General features: G+C 35.5%; 2 protein-coding genes across 3 annotated transcripts; one reads left to right on the top strand and one right to left on the bottom strand.

The window, feature by feature from the left end:
- On the top strand, nt 1-2419 carry LOC134245895 (uncharacterized). The gene has a single exon (XM_062728140.1). It carries the CDS (start codon nt 65-67, stop codon nt 2237-2239), a length of 2175 nt encoding a protein of 724 aa, XP_062584124.1. The 5' UTR covers nt 1-64; the 3' UTR covers nt 2240-2419.
- A 4980-nt stretch (nt 2420-7399) lies between these two features.
- LOC134245907 (uncharacterized) lies at nt 7400-16982 on the bottom strand. Of its 2 annotated transcripts, none has more exons than XM_062728148.1 (4): nt 16723-16982; nt 9456-10433; nt 9065-9174; nt 7400-8949 (listed from the first exon to the last, which is right to left on the bottom strand). In XM_062728148.1, the coding sequence occupies exons 1-4, from the start codon at nt 16762-16764 to the stop codon at nt 7416-7418; spliced, it is 2664 nt and encodes an 887-aa protein (XP_062584132.1). In that variant the 5' UTR covers nt 16765-16982; the 3' UTR covers nt 7400-7415. The 2 variants fall into 2 exon arrangements, with proteins under 2 accessions (XP_062584132.1, XP_062584136.1); XM_062728152.1 differs by lacking the exon at nt 16723-16982 and adding an exon at nt 11139-11176.
- Nucleotides 16983-17082: the final 100 nt, after the last annotated feature.

Raw genomic sequence — 17082 nt, forward strand, 5'->3', positions numbered from 1 at the left:
ATTTCATGGACTGACAAGAGAAAAAAAGGAACAGAGGCGCTGCAGAATTTTTCAATGCAAAAATATGGCAAACATTATCGAGTTCACCTCCAGTTGTTTCTTCTATCTCAACCAGTACTTTAGAACTTTCTGGCCGATAAAGATTTTATTTGACAATCCGCTTCATCCCCCGTCTACTGAAACAGAGTTAAAAGTTCTCCGTGCGATTTACCTACTGCGACATCAAGATGACCTGGAAGCAGTAATGCGGATAGTGGAATCACTTCCCAAGGACGAAGATATTCTAAGTGTTTTTGACCAACACACCAAGTATAATCTCATTCAGTTGGCTGTTATCACCAACAACAAAGCCCTTGTAAACAAACTAGTGCAATATTACTCTGGACATTTGAATCTGAAGTGTAACAATCCTGTGCACTTGGCCTCTCACTTAGGACACTATGGTATATTGGAGACATTGTTAGAGAGGGGAGGGAGGAGTGGACAGATTGCAGGGATGTGTTACCCTGGGCCCCACTCCCCACTAGAGGCCTACAAGATCCTTGGCTTATTGGACTACTCCACTTATAAATGTCAAGTCAATGTGGATCTCCCAGTCTTTTACGCCATCTCTAGTGACAGTGTGAATTGTGTGAAGCTGCTTCTGTCACAGATGCAGTCAGAGAGAGTGCCTCTACCATTTCCTTCCAGACTTCTTCATTTCGCATGCTGCAAAGGAACTTTAAACTGTCTTCGTTACTTTGTGGAAAGATTTCCAGATGAAGTCAATTCACTGAACTCCAAAAGAGAGACTCCACTTCTTCAGGCAGTTGTCTGGGGAAGAGAATGTGCTAAATCTCTCATAGATAATGGTGCAGATGTAAACTGTGTTTCTAAAACTGGGGAGACCGCCCTACACAGACTCTATTGCAATGACATAGATGGGTTGTTCACCATATTTGACACCACCAAGTACCTGTTGACAACAGGAATTGAGCAGTTGGTGAATGAGGTGGACACCTCAATGGAGACTCCCCTACACTATCTTGTGACTCACGTGTCCTTTATTGGAGGAAATCTCCTTCATCCCAGTCAGAGCCAGAACCAGGTAACCAGACTACAGTTACAACCAGATTACCAGGACCAGGTTGTTCAGTCCTTAGATCTCCTGCTTAAGTTCAATGCTGACCCTCTGAGGGGGAACCGCTTTGGCCTTCAGCCCCTGAACAAGTTGATGCATGTTGCACTGAAGTCATGTGGTACCATGGGCAAAATGCTGTGTGACTGTGTTCAGTTTTCTATTGACTCAAAGTATCTCTACAAGAATGACTTCAATCATCTGAACAGTGCTCTGGAAGTTCTACTGAAACATGGATCAGATCCCAATAGTCTTTGTTCAGAAGGTCATTCCTCTTATCAGATATTTCTACAGTGTTTGTTGGAAAATAATCTTGTGGAAGTCTGTAATCAAGCAGAGGGTGTTGTCTCATCGTTATCTACATTGTTAAAGTATGGTGCTAAATTAAATTTCCAGATGAATAATGGTTTCACTTGTTCCACCGTTCTGGCAAAGTTTGCAGCAAGATATTTCACAATTCCAGTGTCTGAAGATTCCCAAAGGTTGAGGGAAGATTTCTCTGATCTTGTTTGTGAAATCTTGCGCGCTCACTTTTTGCATGGACTGAATCCCAATGTCTTGACAAATGCCAAACATCCGTATCTAAAGGGAGGAACAGGAAATGCAATCATTGAATTTGTCCATCTGTCTAAACTTGCCAAATGTCCTTCAGACTTTGTAGTGATTCGGCGCTGGTTAACAGTCATCCTTCAGTGGGGAGGCGACCCTGATGTAGAACCTTATCAATCTGAACCCATCATCTGCCATTCCCAGAGTTCCATATTCCTTCGTCACCAAGGCACCCAGCCTGTCAGCCATTACATTCACGAGATGAAGGATGAAGAAGCCCTTTACAGAGATGGTTATGCTGAGGAGCTGCTCATGTTATTTTATCACTCCATGAGCCACAAGGAACTCAGCGAGTGCCTTAATTCTGCCCGCTCTATGACAAGATTTCATCCAATGGGAGCGGTTGGGAAGAAGCTACTTCAGATTCTTAGCTCAATGTCAGAGAGTCCCCGAAGTCTGATGGAGATTTCTCGTGTTGTGATTTACAAATCTATAGACAGACAGTTGGCAGTTAAGGTGCCACAGTTACCCATTCCAAATGCTATGAAAAAATACCTTCTTGAAATTCAGTGAAAAATAATTTTTTGCTGTTCTGAATTAAAGTATGCAGCAGATTTTGCTGAAACACTAATTTCATGTTTAATGGTTGTATACTTAAGCCAGTATATGTAACACATTTGTATTTAAAATGATTTTTATTTCAAGAATTTTATTGATTTTATGTAGATTTTTTGCCTATAAATTGTTACATGTATTTTTGTCCCCCGCTTTCTAAAAGGGACTATAAATTCGTCTGTCCGTATCAATGTGCTGTAAATCCGTCACAAAAACTTTAACCTTGCCCATAACTTTTGATTTAGTGGAGCTATGACTTTCATATTTCACATATGTATCCTTGTGACAAGACCTTTCTTTGGGTACCACCAAATTTGACCTTTTGACCTTGACCTTAAAATTGACCCACTTTTACACAAAAATTCCAAACTTTTACTTTGGCCATAACTTTTGAATAGTAGGTACTAGGACTTTCATATTTCACATATATATTGTTTTTGGCAAGACCTTTCATTGGGTAACAACAACCTTGACCTTCTGACCTTGACCTTGGAGATTTATTGTACTTATTAAAAAACTTTAACCTTGACCATATCTTTTGAACGGTGAGGAATAAGGCATTCGTATTTCACATATGTAATACTTGTGAGAAGACCTTTCATTGGATACCAATTACTTTGACCCTTTGACCTTGACCCTGGAGTTTTAACTACTTTTATAAAACTTTAACCTTGGTCACAACTTTTTAACAGTAGATACTAGGACTTTTATATCTCACATATGTTTTTCTTGTGGCAAGACATTTCATTGGATACCAACAACCTTGACCTTTTTACCTTGACCTTGGAGATTTATGTACTTATGAAAAAACTTTAACCTTGACCATATCTTTTGAACGGTGAGGACTAAGGCTTTCGTACTTCACATATGTAATACTTGTGAGAAGACCTTTCATTGGATACCAACAACTTTGACCCTTTGACCTTGGTGTTTTAACTACTTTTTAAAAAAACTTTAACTTTGGTCACAACTTTTTAACGGTTGATACTAGGACTTTTATATTTCATATATGTATTCTTTGTGGCAAGCCCTTTCATTGGATATCAACAACTTTGACCTTTTGACCTTGACCTTAAATATTTACGTACTTATGAAAAAACTTTAACATTGATCATAACTTTTGAACAGTAAGGGCTAGGGCTTTCATACTTCACATATGTAATCCCTGTGAGAAAACTTTTCATTGAATAAAAAAAAAAATTTGACCTTTTGATCTTGACCTTGGAGTTGACCTACTTTTAAAAAAACTTTTTTTTTACTTTGGCCATAACTTTTTAACGGTCAGGATTAGGGTTTTCATCCTTCCAAAAAAATCAACTTCAATGATAATTTCTAAATAAATGGCATGATAGGATGTTCATATTAGACGCAATATGTCATAAAAAATAACATCTCATCCACAAAGAAACCGAAAGCGGGGGACCACAATTCTTTGAATTTGCTTGTTCTATCTAAAAGTGCTATAAATCGTATTAATGTGCTGTAAATAACAGCCTTTGGAAAAGATAACTTTACTTTATATTGCATGCTTTCTGGTAAAGGAAGTCTATATACGTAAAATTCATATTCCCAAGATCAACAAAGTCATGATTTATTACTAGAAATATTTAATATATGGAAGTATCTTCAAGTAGTGTAGACTGAAGTTTATTGAATGTTAAAATTATTACCCCAGAGAACATTATTGTGAGCATTTTCAATTAATGTCTGGTTTGCACTACCTGTGGATTGGACAGCCTTAATCAGAATACAAAAGATTTTTGAATTGGAATGTATGAAAATGAGTTTTATCAAAAAATGATAAGATTGAATTTTGCCCAGCAAATAGAATTCCAATGAATGAAGTACCGTACTGCATCTCAATATTTCATGCTGGCATGACTTTCTGCCTAACTATACTGTATTAGCTACATTTACAATGATTTTTGAAAATCTAGATTAAAGTTTAAACTGTAAGATAGTGAGTGTTAGTAAATGTATATGTTGCAGCTAGTGTGCTTAACAGTATATTCTCTGACAAAGAAGGAGGAATATTGACCATATGATTTTTCCACCTAATCCTGGAATTTTCCAGTGTTGTACCATACGACAACAGAAATGTTGGGGGGGGGGGTGTCTACTTGAACATTTACTATTGCACAACAGACTATACTACGAAGAAGCTCCCCTCTCTCCGCATTCAACGAGGCTGGTCTCAACAGCAAAAAGGAAAGTATGTTAAATCTCCGGAAGGATGCTTAACAACGAAGGGTGGTAAAAGTACTGGTTTGTACTTACAGCAAAGGAAGAGAAAAGTTTTTTTTAAAATTAAACAGCAATAACAAATAATTCGTTGATTAAGTCTCTTTATGTTTAGTGTAGTCTACTTGCATGCAACATTATATTATAATCAGACTAAAACTGTATTTGGAGTAGCATTTTGAGAGCATTTAACAGAAATTTCTATTTTTTAACCGTGGCAACACTGTCATTGAAGTGAAAAACTGATATACAGAATTATGTCTTAGTTTTGTGTGCCAAATTTAACTGAAAAAACCAAAACTGTAGGAGGAGTAAGCGTTTTGAAAGAATTTCACAGAAATTTCTATTTTTAGTAACCACAGCAACTTACATCGAAATCAAATGGATACACAGAATTATGTATCTTGGTGTAGTCTACTTGTGTGCCAAGTTATACTGAAATCAGACCAAAACTGTAGGAGGAGTAGCATTTTGAAAGAATTAAAATTTCTCTTTTTAGTAACCACAGCATCACCATTTTGAAATATATATGTATCTTGGTGTAGTCTACTTGTGTGCCAAGTTCTATTGAAATCAGACCAAAACTGTAGGAGGAGTAGCATTTTGAAAGAATTTCACAGAAATTTCTCTTTTTAGTAACCACGGCAACACCGTTCATGAAATCAAAAACCGAAACAGAATTATGTATCTTGGTGCAGTCTACTTGTGTGCCAAGCTGAAATCAGACCAAAACTGTAGGAGGAGTAGCATTTTGAAAGAATTTCACAGAAATTTCTATTTTTAGTAACCACGGCAACACCGTTCATTGAAATCAAAAACCGATAAATAGAATTATGTATCTTGGTGTAGTCTACTTGTGTGCCAAGTTCTATTGAAATCAGACCCAAACTGTAGGAGGAGTAGCATTTTGAAAGAATTTCACAGTTTTAGTAACCACGGCAACACCGTTCATCGAAATCAAAAACAGATGTACAGAATTATGTATCTTGGTGTAGTCTACTTGTGTGCCAAGTTATATTGAAATCAGACCAAACTGTAGGAGGAGTAGCATTTTGAAAAATTGTTTACAGACAGACAAAATGTAGCGGTAATAAGCTCTTCTGGTCTCTGAAATTTTTGGCAATTATGTGTTTTGACCTTACATGTACCAGTTTTTGAACCATACTTTCCCAGGTGTTGATGCCTCCGTTAACAGCTTCAGGCGAATCGGATGTTAATATCAAATTTTCTCAAATGCAGGTCAAACTCAAAGGTCAAGATTAAAAAAAAATGTTACCACCAACTAGGACTTCTCGCAATAAATTTTCCTTTATGAAATTTGAAAGCCCGAAGCAGCAATCATTCAAAAGTTATGACCAAGGTTACATTTTCTAAATAAAGTGGGTCAAAGTCAAGGTCACAGGGTCAAAAGCAATGCTAACTAAGGAAAATCACACATGTGAAATATAAAATCATATTACTAACTTCAAATGGTATATGGTCAAGGTAAAAGATTTTCAAAAGTAGGTCAAACTCAAAGGCCAAGAGGTTAAAGTTGTTTCTACCCGAAAGAAGTCTTGTCACTAAAGATATAAAATCTATAATTATCACAGATAAAAATTTATGGCGAAGGTTCAAGTTTTAAAGGGTCAAATTCTCATGACAGGGTCATAACATAAAACAAGAGGCCCATGGGCCACATCGCTCACCTGAGAAGCTTTGAAGATTTCCCCCTTGTAATACATAATCCATTCCCACTCTACCCCACTGATCATAATTTAGACATTTTGAAATCTACACTACCCCAGGATCCTTCAACATAAGGCTTTTCTGGTCCAGTGGTTCTTGAGAAGAAGTTGTATATATTTCTATGTAAAAGATTCCCAAGTCATGTCAATTTAGAACTACACTACCCCAGGATGCTTCCACATAAGTTTCAGAGTGGTTCTTGAAAAGAAGATTTTCAAAGATTTTTCCTGTATATTCTACATTGTATGTAAAAATCTTGAAAGCAAAGATTTTTCCTATATATTATCACTAACAGATAAAATTTTATGATGCTTCCACATAGGTTCAGCTTTTTAAAGGCTCCTATTTTTGTCTTTTCTTCATTATCCCCCTTTGTGACAGGGCCCTTTCATAACAATTTAAATAAAAAAATACTACCAAAGGTCGAAAAGAAAAGTTTGACACAGAAAAGCTCACTTGAACCTTCGGCTAATATATATATATATACATATATGAAGTTTGAAAGTCCTCTTTCTAACTGTTCAAAGGTTCAATGACCAATAGTGCACTTTGGTATTTTTTATTTTTGGCAAAATTGGGTCAAACACTAAAAACATGTAAAAGGTCAAGATCAAAACTTTAGATAATGTGTAATGGTAACCAAAGAAAGGCCCTGTCACATGGAATATACTTATGGAATATGCAAACATTATTTAACCTATCAAAAGATATCAGCAAGCTTTAGCGGACGAATGGACGGAAAGGCAAAACTATATACCTCTATGTACTATTCGAATTAATTAATTAGTGTAATAGAATTCCTATTTCTTGATGATTGTTTCAGCTACAGAGTACTTCCAACTTACAAGCAAATTATTTTCCAGCATAAAAACAGATAATAAGATGCATATGTAAGATGATCTTTATTGAACAGAAAGCAAAAAACTAAATCATTAACTAAGCTGAATTTTGAAGTACAGTGTAGATTTATGTCACTAAAACATTGTTTCAAAGATAGTGTGCAATTAGAATTTAAATTAGAAAAAATAGGAATTTTACACGGTGACTTAACAAAATGACCTTTAACGTAGGATTGTGCACTCTCTTTATATTCCTCTTTAATCCGCACACAGACATTCTTTAAAATTTTGAGAAAATGAGACCTGAAACTCCCAAACCAATTTTATTATCGATGATCACAGAAAAATTGAATAAAAACAGATTGACTTTGTAGTTCTGGGATTGTATACAAGTCATTCAAATCCCAAGACATGCGCACTGCATCACCATAGTTTTTACCATATTCCCACGGAGTGTTATTGTTTACTCGGAGAGCTCCCGAACAGGGATGAAAACCCGGAGAATTCTTGTCTCTGCTCCGACAAAAGGCCTGACATTTTCGACCACAAGAGTCATAAGCAGACAGAAGGACTTCTGTGTCATTCTGACCTGGACTTTTAAGTCCAATATAGGTGGTGGACTCCGTAAACGCCTGCCTTAAGTCCACAATGACGTATTCGTCGTAATTTCCCTGGTAATTAAGTCCATTAGATCGAATGTGGATGCGGCCCACCGTTCTATCCCCAGTGACAGTTTTACATTTTTCTGATGATGGCATGAGTTCCTCTGAGAAGTATGGTCTGATTTCTTCATACTGTTCCGGATCGTAGATGTCGGCCTTAACGGAGGGCTTTCCATCAATGATTGCGTAGGCTTTAAATTTACGGTGCTCTGGCGACCGTTTGTTAACTACACGAACTGGTATAAACACCCATTTTCGGGTATCCCCCTCATTGTCGATTTCGAAGGTATTCTGGCTGGAGAAAGAGACCCATGTATTGGAGCACTGCATCTGTTTGACCATCACTTGCTGGTAAGTGTTTGATGATGACTTTGCATTAACTGTCACTTTTTCGTTAGTTGCTTCTCTCTTTTTACGACCAAAGGGGGGAGGCATTCCTCCTAACCTTGGACCAGCACCCATCACACCAGGCACGCCCCTCATACGCGCTGCTCGTAGTTGTGGTGGAGGTCCTCCTGAGGAGATGGGCAAGCACTGTGGCACACCAGTGGCAAGATCACACGTCAGGTATGGAGATCCACAGTTGGAGTTCTGGAAGGAACAAGTCGGATGTGGCTGGTAAGTATATATTTGGGAGGTAAACAAGTCGCTTATTCCAAATACATTTGGCAGGTTTCCAAATCCTGTGGGTGTGAAGGGAGCGTGTGACTGTGGGCCGTAATTCTGAGGATAATCTTGGGTGGGATCTATTCCCATGGCTCGCTGTTGCTGACGGAATATTTCCCAAACATAGTCAACAAAGGCATGGTGCAAGTAGAAAACAGGATCAAAAGCGGATGTTTCCATAGGCTCCATTTGACCTCCGATCCAAGTATGTGCATCACCGTGGTAATTTTCAATGTTAAACTGATCAGGGGCAGCAGGCTCTGTGATTTGCGCCATTCTTGTTCTGGTCAGTATAGTCCTTATGGCTTGTCTTGAGAGCAGCTGACCATCCTGTCCGATATTTCTGATGAGTGGTCCATTAGGAGTTTGCCAGAAGGCGAATGGTCCATTTGTCACCAGACCATCCCCGTTGCCAAGGAACTGCGGTGACCACGTGACGGACTGGGTGGGATCTATCATTGCCTCATCCATTGTTGAATCCCAGTAAGGCAAAGTAACACCGGGTACCATTTGTCTCAATGCATTCTCAAATCTAAAATCAAATAGAATGTAAAGGTAATGACATAATATTGCAGAATAATAAAATAATAACATATATGAAGATACAGTATTGATACGAAAGCAAATAAATCAGGAACGGAACTTACATGGTGATGAATATTCTATGCCAAGCTAAGAATGCTCCCCCATGGTGTATATTATCAACCATTCGAAAGTGAACAAGTCCAAGTGCATCATATCGGTTAGGTCGAATAGTCTGGATAAAATAGTATGAAAAGAAGTTGTAAATATACACTTGAACAAATAATTAATACTATGATGTCTGCTGCTAGATTTGTTTTCATACCATACTGTCTGTTTGGCTATTTTTGCGACAAAATTAAATAGTAACATTGATACTGATACAGAATAAAATGACAAAAGAGAAAGCTACTACTAAATTCTAGAGACGGATTAAAAAACACGACTAAGCATGATTTAAAACATGTCTGCAAATATAAAACTATTTAGTGAAGTGTGTTATGGAGATTGTCTTACCGTATCCTGTTTGAGTAGTAGAATGGCTCTGTGGAAGTTGGCTCTCTCTTGCTCCGTCATCGTCCTATACTCCTTCCTTATCCTTAGCTGAGGCCGCTGTACTTGTGGAATACCAGAAGGCTGAGCTGCGGACATGGTCGGAGACAATACAGTTGGCTGAGGTTGGAATGCGTTCACCGGCTGAAAATTCTGTTGTGTTTGTACAAATGCTGGCTGCTGGGGTTGCACAAATGTCGGCTGCTGGGGTTGAACAAATGACGTCTGCTGGGATGACGCAAAATTAACTGCCTGTTGAGGCTGTTGAACTACGGATTGTTGGGAAAACTGATTTTGAACAGGGTTTGTCTGAATTGGAGAAGCTTGATTTTGGATAGGTTGATTTTGTCCAGTTATCGGCTGTTGTTGTACTGAGCCTTGGAAAACTTGTTGTTGTGTCTGAACCACTGATTGTGATGGAGGCTGTGGATTCCCACCAATAATTGGAAACGGCCTTGTCTGTCCGGGCTGAAACCTCTGGGCCTGGTTTGATCCGGTATGTTGATTAACAAAGGACTGGAGCGTTTCTGATTGGTATTCGGGCCCCTGTGAATTCTGTGTATTTGATGTTTGTGAATCTTCATCTGTAATGATTGGCTGTGGGGGAAATTGCACGTTGGGATACAGTGAGGGATTATCTGCCTGTCTTTTGTTTATGGAATGAAGGTCCAGCTTCATATCCACGTTTGACATCCTGAGTAGTTCATTAATCCAGCTGACCGTGTCCTGTGATACGTTGGCGTGTTTGAACTTATCACCTGTGAGTTTCATCCTGTGGCTGTTCATACACCATTTGTTCATGGCCTCCCAGCTGGCTGCACCGTGATTCTTTATTCTCTGTTTTTCCAAACATTCTGTAAAGGATTCGGGTAGATCGATTTCCTCTATGTAAGCTCCCACTAATGCTAACACTGTGAAGACTATGCATAAATGCTTCTTCATCTGAAAAAGAAAATATATTACTTATGTATATTAGCAGCAATTATATATATATATATATATATATATATATATATATATATATATATATATATATATATATATATATATATATATATATATATATGTAACACCTATACTTGAACAAGTTTTTTTTTTTGTTTTAATATACCTATATTGAAACACAATGGACATGTATGAACATCCCAAAAAATCCAATCGAAAGTGCGAAAAAGCTAACTAGGGTTGAGGGACGACTACTTCACTACATTTTGTGTATCTATTTGTGCAGATTGGGGTCTTTTTATACCTACGGGTTGATCATCTGACGCTTATGTTCTATTAAATAAGATTATCGTTTGACCTCTTCACTGCCATAAAAAGGCTCCAGCAAGTCTTGAGAGCTACACAACCCTGTTGTCAATTTTATAACATCTTGTTACTGCGAGAAAACACGGTGACCTTATCATTATGTTAATATTGCTACAATGTTTTGTTACATGTATATGTACATATACAAGAAGCAAGCAAAAAAAGCATCATTATATTTTTTTCTGAAGCCAGAATTAAGCCACCAAACTAATGTCAGATTTTAGAAAGTTTCATGGTGACTAGATAAATTCAGAATATATTTTAAAAAGACGCTCATACCTGCTTTCGTTAGTGTAAAATAACACGACTGACAGAATAAAACAGGTACATACGTACAAATGATCAGTAAGTACAAATTGCCAACGGTGTACCCAAGCACGAACGTGTACAGTGGCACACAATATATATACCAGTAAGACAGACAGTACTGAAAATTCACACCTACACTGTATGACGCACCTTCAATGTGATTCTTATATGAACGAGTGAACTGATAGAAGCATTCACAGTCAAATGATGAAAATCATATGGTAAAACATGTGTCTTTTTTGTGAAATTATTGTGAAAAGGCTTGAGCTTATGTAGTTTTATATTATGACAAATTAATGGATTAAGGATTACGTACGTAGGGAATATATTCAATATAACTGATTTCAAACATCACTTAACCTTGCATAATTTGAAGCCAAATGTAATATTAAAAAAGAAAAAGAAATTTATACACGTATACGTACTTGAATAATACGAAGAAAACTTTGCAATTCTTCGCCTGGCAATTTTGATGCATCACAGAAAATAATTTAATTACTCAGTTAGAAGAGCAATTGTTATTATTTTTACTAATAAGATAAATGACTAAAGCAGTTGATCAATGAGTAAAAACTCTCCCAAAATGTTTTTGGTATACCTTTGATATATAGCAAGAACGACAGGCCAACAAAAGGCCTGCACCTAATGAATAACAACAACTATTGACCTGTGAGTGCACCCAACACATTCAACTACATGACAGGAACCAACGCATGTGACGTCATATCCGCGTAACATTGATCCGCCGCTAGGAGCGGTTTACTGTTTGGTCACGTATACACCGAGAAATCGGGTATATTACTCACTTCTTGTAAACCGTAAATAGCAGGTCGGAGAGAGAGATTACTATTTAAGCTTCAAGCTTAAAGATGGTACACAATTTACAATTTACCCCATGTAATTAAATATCTTAAATATTTTTTTCTACACAGTTTTGGACTACCAATTGTGTTGACTGAAAAAATGCTTCAATAAATACATGAATATAGAGTTCAAATATTTATTCTTAAACTTTTTTCATACAACGAATAAGATATGGTTTCAATACAAATCTGACCCTGTTTTTTCTACAATTAAGAAGTGATGTAAAATAATCAATTTCAACAATAAAGATCTACGATGACTTTATGCATAAAATGGCCTTGTAGATATACCAATTCATTGACTAACACGCCAGGTTCCATTTCAAATATCAAAATAAAGTAGATAATTACTTCAGAAATTAACTGGGCCAAAAAGGCACCAAGCGAACTTTGTTCTTTTTAGGGCATAACAATGCCCAAACGGTTATTTGCTTTTTCCATCAAAAATGTTCTGTAAATGAACGAAAAAATCAAAAACAAGTAATCTTATACATTTTACTCAATCTAGAGCAGAACTTCTTTTCACCAATTCATAATAATGTCATTCCCATATAGCCTGTGTTTTATTAGATAAAGTTCATACAAGGATCTTAAAATTCTACTGATAAGAAATTTTTACTTACGTTGGCTTTCGGTTGACATATCATAATTTTATGATGTTTTATTTACTTAACATCACAATATCTTTCATATTTGAGTTACATACATATGCCTATATATTTATTTTATTTTGATGAGAATTGCCAGCAAAAGGAATAGTGGAACTTCCTGGCGACTCCCACGGTTTCTAAAATATACCACAATTAGATGATGCTGATGTAGTAGTTGTGCCTAAGACAACTTAATAACTATATAGAACACTTTTTTTACTTCATTTCTAAATCGTATTTATTTATTGAACAATGTATTTCAAATATTGTTAATATCAAGGAGTTTCCTATGCCTTTGAAATGTGTTGAAAAGATGTGTTGGAATCATGAAATACTTTCACATGTGATCAGAATCAATAAGTAATGCAGCTATGAAAACACTTTTCTTCAAATTAAAACAATTCATAAAAATATTTTATAAAGCCACAATAAGAGATTCATAGTTATGGGACTGTCTATTGACTACTAGTAATCTGTTTATCCTTGAAAAAACTTTCACATAACGCCTAAAAGGTTGTAGCTAGGGTTGTACACTTTAATTTTGACATCGTGAGCATGACCTCAAACTACTCTCACACCCTGTCCTTAAGGTATGAAGAGTAAAATAACGCTTGTGTTTTCATTCTCTTATTTTACATAATAACATTTTTCATTAGGTACCCTTATTTTGTAACTCATTTTATCTACTTTTGAAAAAAAAAAATTAACCTTGGTCATTACATCTACTCGATTAATTCTACGAGATATCATATTTCAAATGAATTCCTAATGAATAGATTTTTCTCTTCATAGCATTTTTCTGGATATTTTGATTTCGATCTTGGGAGTTAAAACACTTCTTAAAAATTCTATTCGGGAGGGGGGGGGGGGGTCATAGTTAAAAAAAATCAATTTTCTTTAGAAAAATAACAGGAAAATAATATTCTGTGCCCATTATTTAAATAATATGTTTCACGGAGTAATGCCAAAATTTTCATTCAAGACATTTTCTTCTTTATTCAAAAGGTCTTAGTATTTATTTCTTTTTGAGTATTTAATTTCTAAAGCAAGGTTTCATGTAATCAAGTCAAAAGATATATAACATACAAGCATTACCGTTATATATCACTAGTATCTAGCAATAGTAATGCAAGTAAATGGTAGTACAGTGTACATAGTACATACAATGACGAAGTGGGATTTTCAATTATGAATCGAAAAAATTATCATAGTTTATATGTATCATTGGTTGCTAGCATTTATTTGGTAGGTATTATTTCAGTCGAAGAAGTTATAGCAATTACGTTTTCGTTGAAACATTCTGAATTTTTAAATAAGCGTTTCAGTTTTTGCATATGTGGGGATTTTCCCTTTGAAGTAGGAATTTCTATTACACGACTACACTTTCAGAAGTCGTAACCTTGAACCCGACCATTGACCTTAAAATATAAAGGTCAAGGTATGGTAACATCAGAATTTGGCTTCTTGTTTCATGTAAAAATCAAAACACATTGAAATTTGTGTTAGTTTGCAGATAACTTTAAATAATACTTGTTTTCAAACCAACATTGATTTATAATCAAGGCATACAAAGAGGCCACAGGATGGTGCCAAAGTGGAATACTTAAACGAATCTCCTCAATTCTGCCGGAAATTCGTTAAATCTGCAATATTTTTCAGTTCAGGAAACATAGAACTAAAGTTTGCCTATATATCTGTTTTTTTTATACACAAGATGCATCTGATACTATAACCCAAGAAAGATATAAATTTGGAAGGTAAGCAAACTTGTGCTCTATGTTTCCTGAAACAAATTGTGTGCTTTGAAAAAAAAATTTGCATAAAAATAAGAAAATTCAGAAATTGTCATATTCTTGACCTTCCTGTTGTCTCATTACTTATTGTAATAATGCTGACAGGGTTTTTTATTAATGAACTTTTCCCTCGTTCATAGAGACATCCAAAATCAGGGGCCAAAAAGGGTTCTTAGCCTATCTTGTCCTTTACACTTTACATAATCATTTTTAATTAGAGCTTCGTAATTTTATTTAGACATGTATGTATAATGGAATTTCCTGACAATGGAAAAAAGCATGGAATCTGAGGTAATCTATTTTCCCAATACAAATTTGAAATCTCAGAAAAATTCCATGAGGAAGGATCTGAACCAATATGTATCTTTCTTTGCTAGATCTGCTCATGTGAAGTATTGTGCTTGCTGCAGAAGTTATAATTATGTTACTTACATGCAATTCTGAGTTTAAATATATACGGTCTGTCTGACTTTGGTGTCATTTGAAGGAACTTGGTTAGTGGAGTATGCATACCAAATATGAAGTCTTTATCTCTTATGGTTCAAAAGTTATGATGAAGGTAGTAAAAAGCTATTTTTAGCATATAGGTCACAGTAAAGGTACAAGGTCACTGATCTTGATGTCATTTGAAAAAGCTTAATTATTGGAGTATTCATACCAAAAATGAAGTCTCCATCTCTCGTGGTTCAAATGTTATGGTGAAGGTTCAAAAAAGCTGTTTTTTAGCATATAGGTCACAGTAAAGGTCACAAGGTCATTGATTTTGGTGTCATTTGAAAAAGCGTAATTAGTGGAGTATGCATACCAAATATGAAGTCTCGATCTTTCGTGGTTTCAAAGTTATGGTGAAGATTATTAAAGTTTGCAGACCAAAATAGCTATTCTTAGCATTCAGTATAGGTCACAATCAAGGTCACAAGGTCATTGACCTTGGATTCATTTGAAAGAACTTAATTAGTGGATAATGCATATTAAATATGAAGTTTCTATCGCCCATAGTTCAAAAGTTATGGCGAAGGTTAATGTTTACAGACAAACAGACAGACAGGACAAAAACAATATACACCCCGGATCTATCAATCCTGACGCATAAAAATCACTGTAATATTAATAGCTGGGCACGTAAAAATTGGGTATCTTACTCGATCTACAGTTCTTTAGTTACTCCATGATTTACTTTGCTTTATCTTGTCCTGCTTTTATATAAAATGTATTTGGACCTCTTCGTTAAATTCAATACAAAATTTCGCATCCTTTCGAAAGGAAGAGCTTTGAATTTTATATTTCCTATTTGGAGCAATGCAAGACGTAAGAGAAACATTTTGTCCACAAACTGTCTAAAAAAATTACAAGTAAAGGTCACTGATAACTATATCATATAAAAGCTTCAGTGTTTACATGGACTCTTCATAAAAAATTTTAAATTTAAAATAAATTGCAAGTTACATGCAACACATTTTAGAACCATCCACTTTTCGAAAATAAACTTTTTGATGACATAAATATGTAAGTCTTTATTGTGAAAAAAATTTTTTTTTGTAATCCTTATGTTATGGAATGTTTATGGTTAAAATGAAAGTCAATCACAGTGTTTTCTGAATTGAATTTTGTGTCGTATAATTGATTGAAACTGGCGATATTTACTATTAAATTAAATAAATGTAAGTTATAAATTATCAGATGGTTTTAATATTTATTACAGTATGTTGCGATACCGTTGGTTAATTTATAACTCCCGGTTATATTTCAACACAAAATGGTGACGGACGGCAAGGAAAAACTGTTACAAATCATCACACTCGTGTTTTAACCTGTGATCTTCGTAGAGATACCCGATGTATAATTATGACATCTATTAGATAGGTTCCGATAATTATATCACTTTGATTAACACACTAAATAAGACTCAGAAAATACATCTCCCTGTGGCATGTCAAGAACAAGATCGTTTAGATTGCTGGTTAAAAATTAGTTAATTCATATTTGGCATAATTTAATTATGATAAAAAAAATATTTTCTTTTTCAATATGATATCATTATAATTATTAACATTTTCAATGACAAAAATAAATACGGTTCATTATCATTTTAAACTAGGCGCGTTTTTCCGCTACTTAAAATAAAATTTTCATATCTCTACTTCAAAATATACCTATTTGTTAACTTCTACAAAACAAATTGATAAAATACCCGTTTTGTTAAGTTCAAAAGAAAACTGAACCAACTATTTTACACATCTGCATTTTAGTAAGCATCAATTCCGATAAATATTTGTTTTCTACAGCTACAATCTATGTATCTTACCCTATCGGGTCGCTCTCTCAGAAGTCTGAAATTCCAACTCATACATCCAAACAATTAAAATACAGAATAAAAGGACATTAGAAAGGTCCGATAAAGCGACCAGCGCCTTAGTATGGCTACACACAGGGCATAATGGCGGACGGACCCGAGTTGTCGTAGCTGACTCGGCATACCAAGCCCTCCGATCGACGGGATTACGTCGACGGTAAACATGTACTTCCGTGAATTAAGCAAAATTAACGGGTACCCGTACCTCAGACTTTTACCTATGTTCTACCTTATTGCACAACTATTGCGTTTTGCGTTAAATCAAGCCAAAAGTTACATTGTCATGATTACTGGTACTTCAATTGAAACACA

Source organism: Saccostrea cucullata, unplaced genomic scaffold (genome assembly GCF_032062105.1).
Source record: "Saccostrea cucullata isolate Sc308-1 unplaced genomic scaffold, CSIRO_AGI_Scuc_v1 ctg1920, whole genome shotgun sequence".
In the NCBI taxonomy this organism is placed as follows: Eukaryota; Metazoa; Mollusca; class Bivalvia; order Ostreida; family Ostreidae; genus Saccostrea; species Saccostrea cuccullata.

What these genes read in the sequence shown, in the direction of transcription:
- LOC134245895 (XM_062728140.1), top strand. Translation starts at nt 65, where the DNA reads ATGGCAAACATTATCGAGTTCACCTCCAGTTGTTTCTTCTATCTCAAC.
- LOC134245907 (XM_062728148.1), bottom strand. Translation starts at nt 16,764, where the DNA reads ATGAGTTGGAATTTCAGACTTCTGAGAGAGCGACCCGATAGG. An exon ending in TACTACTCAAACAGGATACG is followed by an intron (nt 9,175 to 9,455) that starts GTAAGACAATCT and finishes TATTTTATCCAG; the next exon opens with ACTATTCGACCTAACCGATA. An exon ending in CATAGAATATTCATCACCAT is followed by an intron (nt 8,950 to 9,064) that starts GTAAGTTCCGTT and finishes ATTTGATTTTAG; the next exon opens with ATTTGAGAATGCATTGAGAC.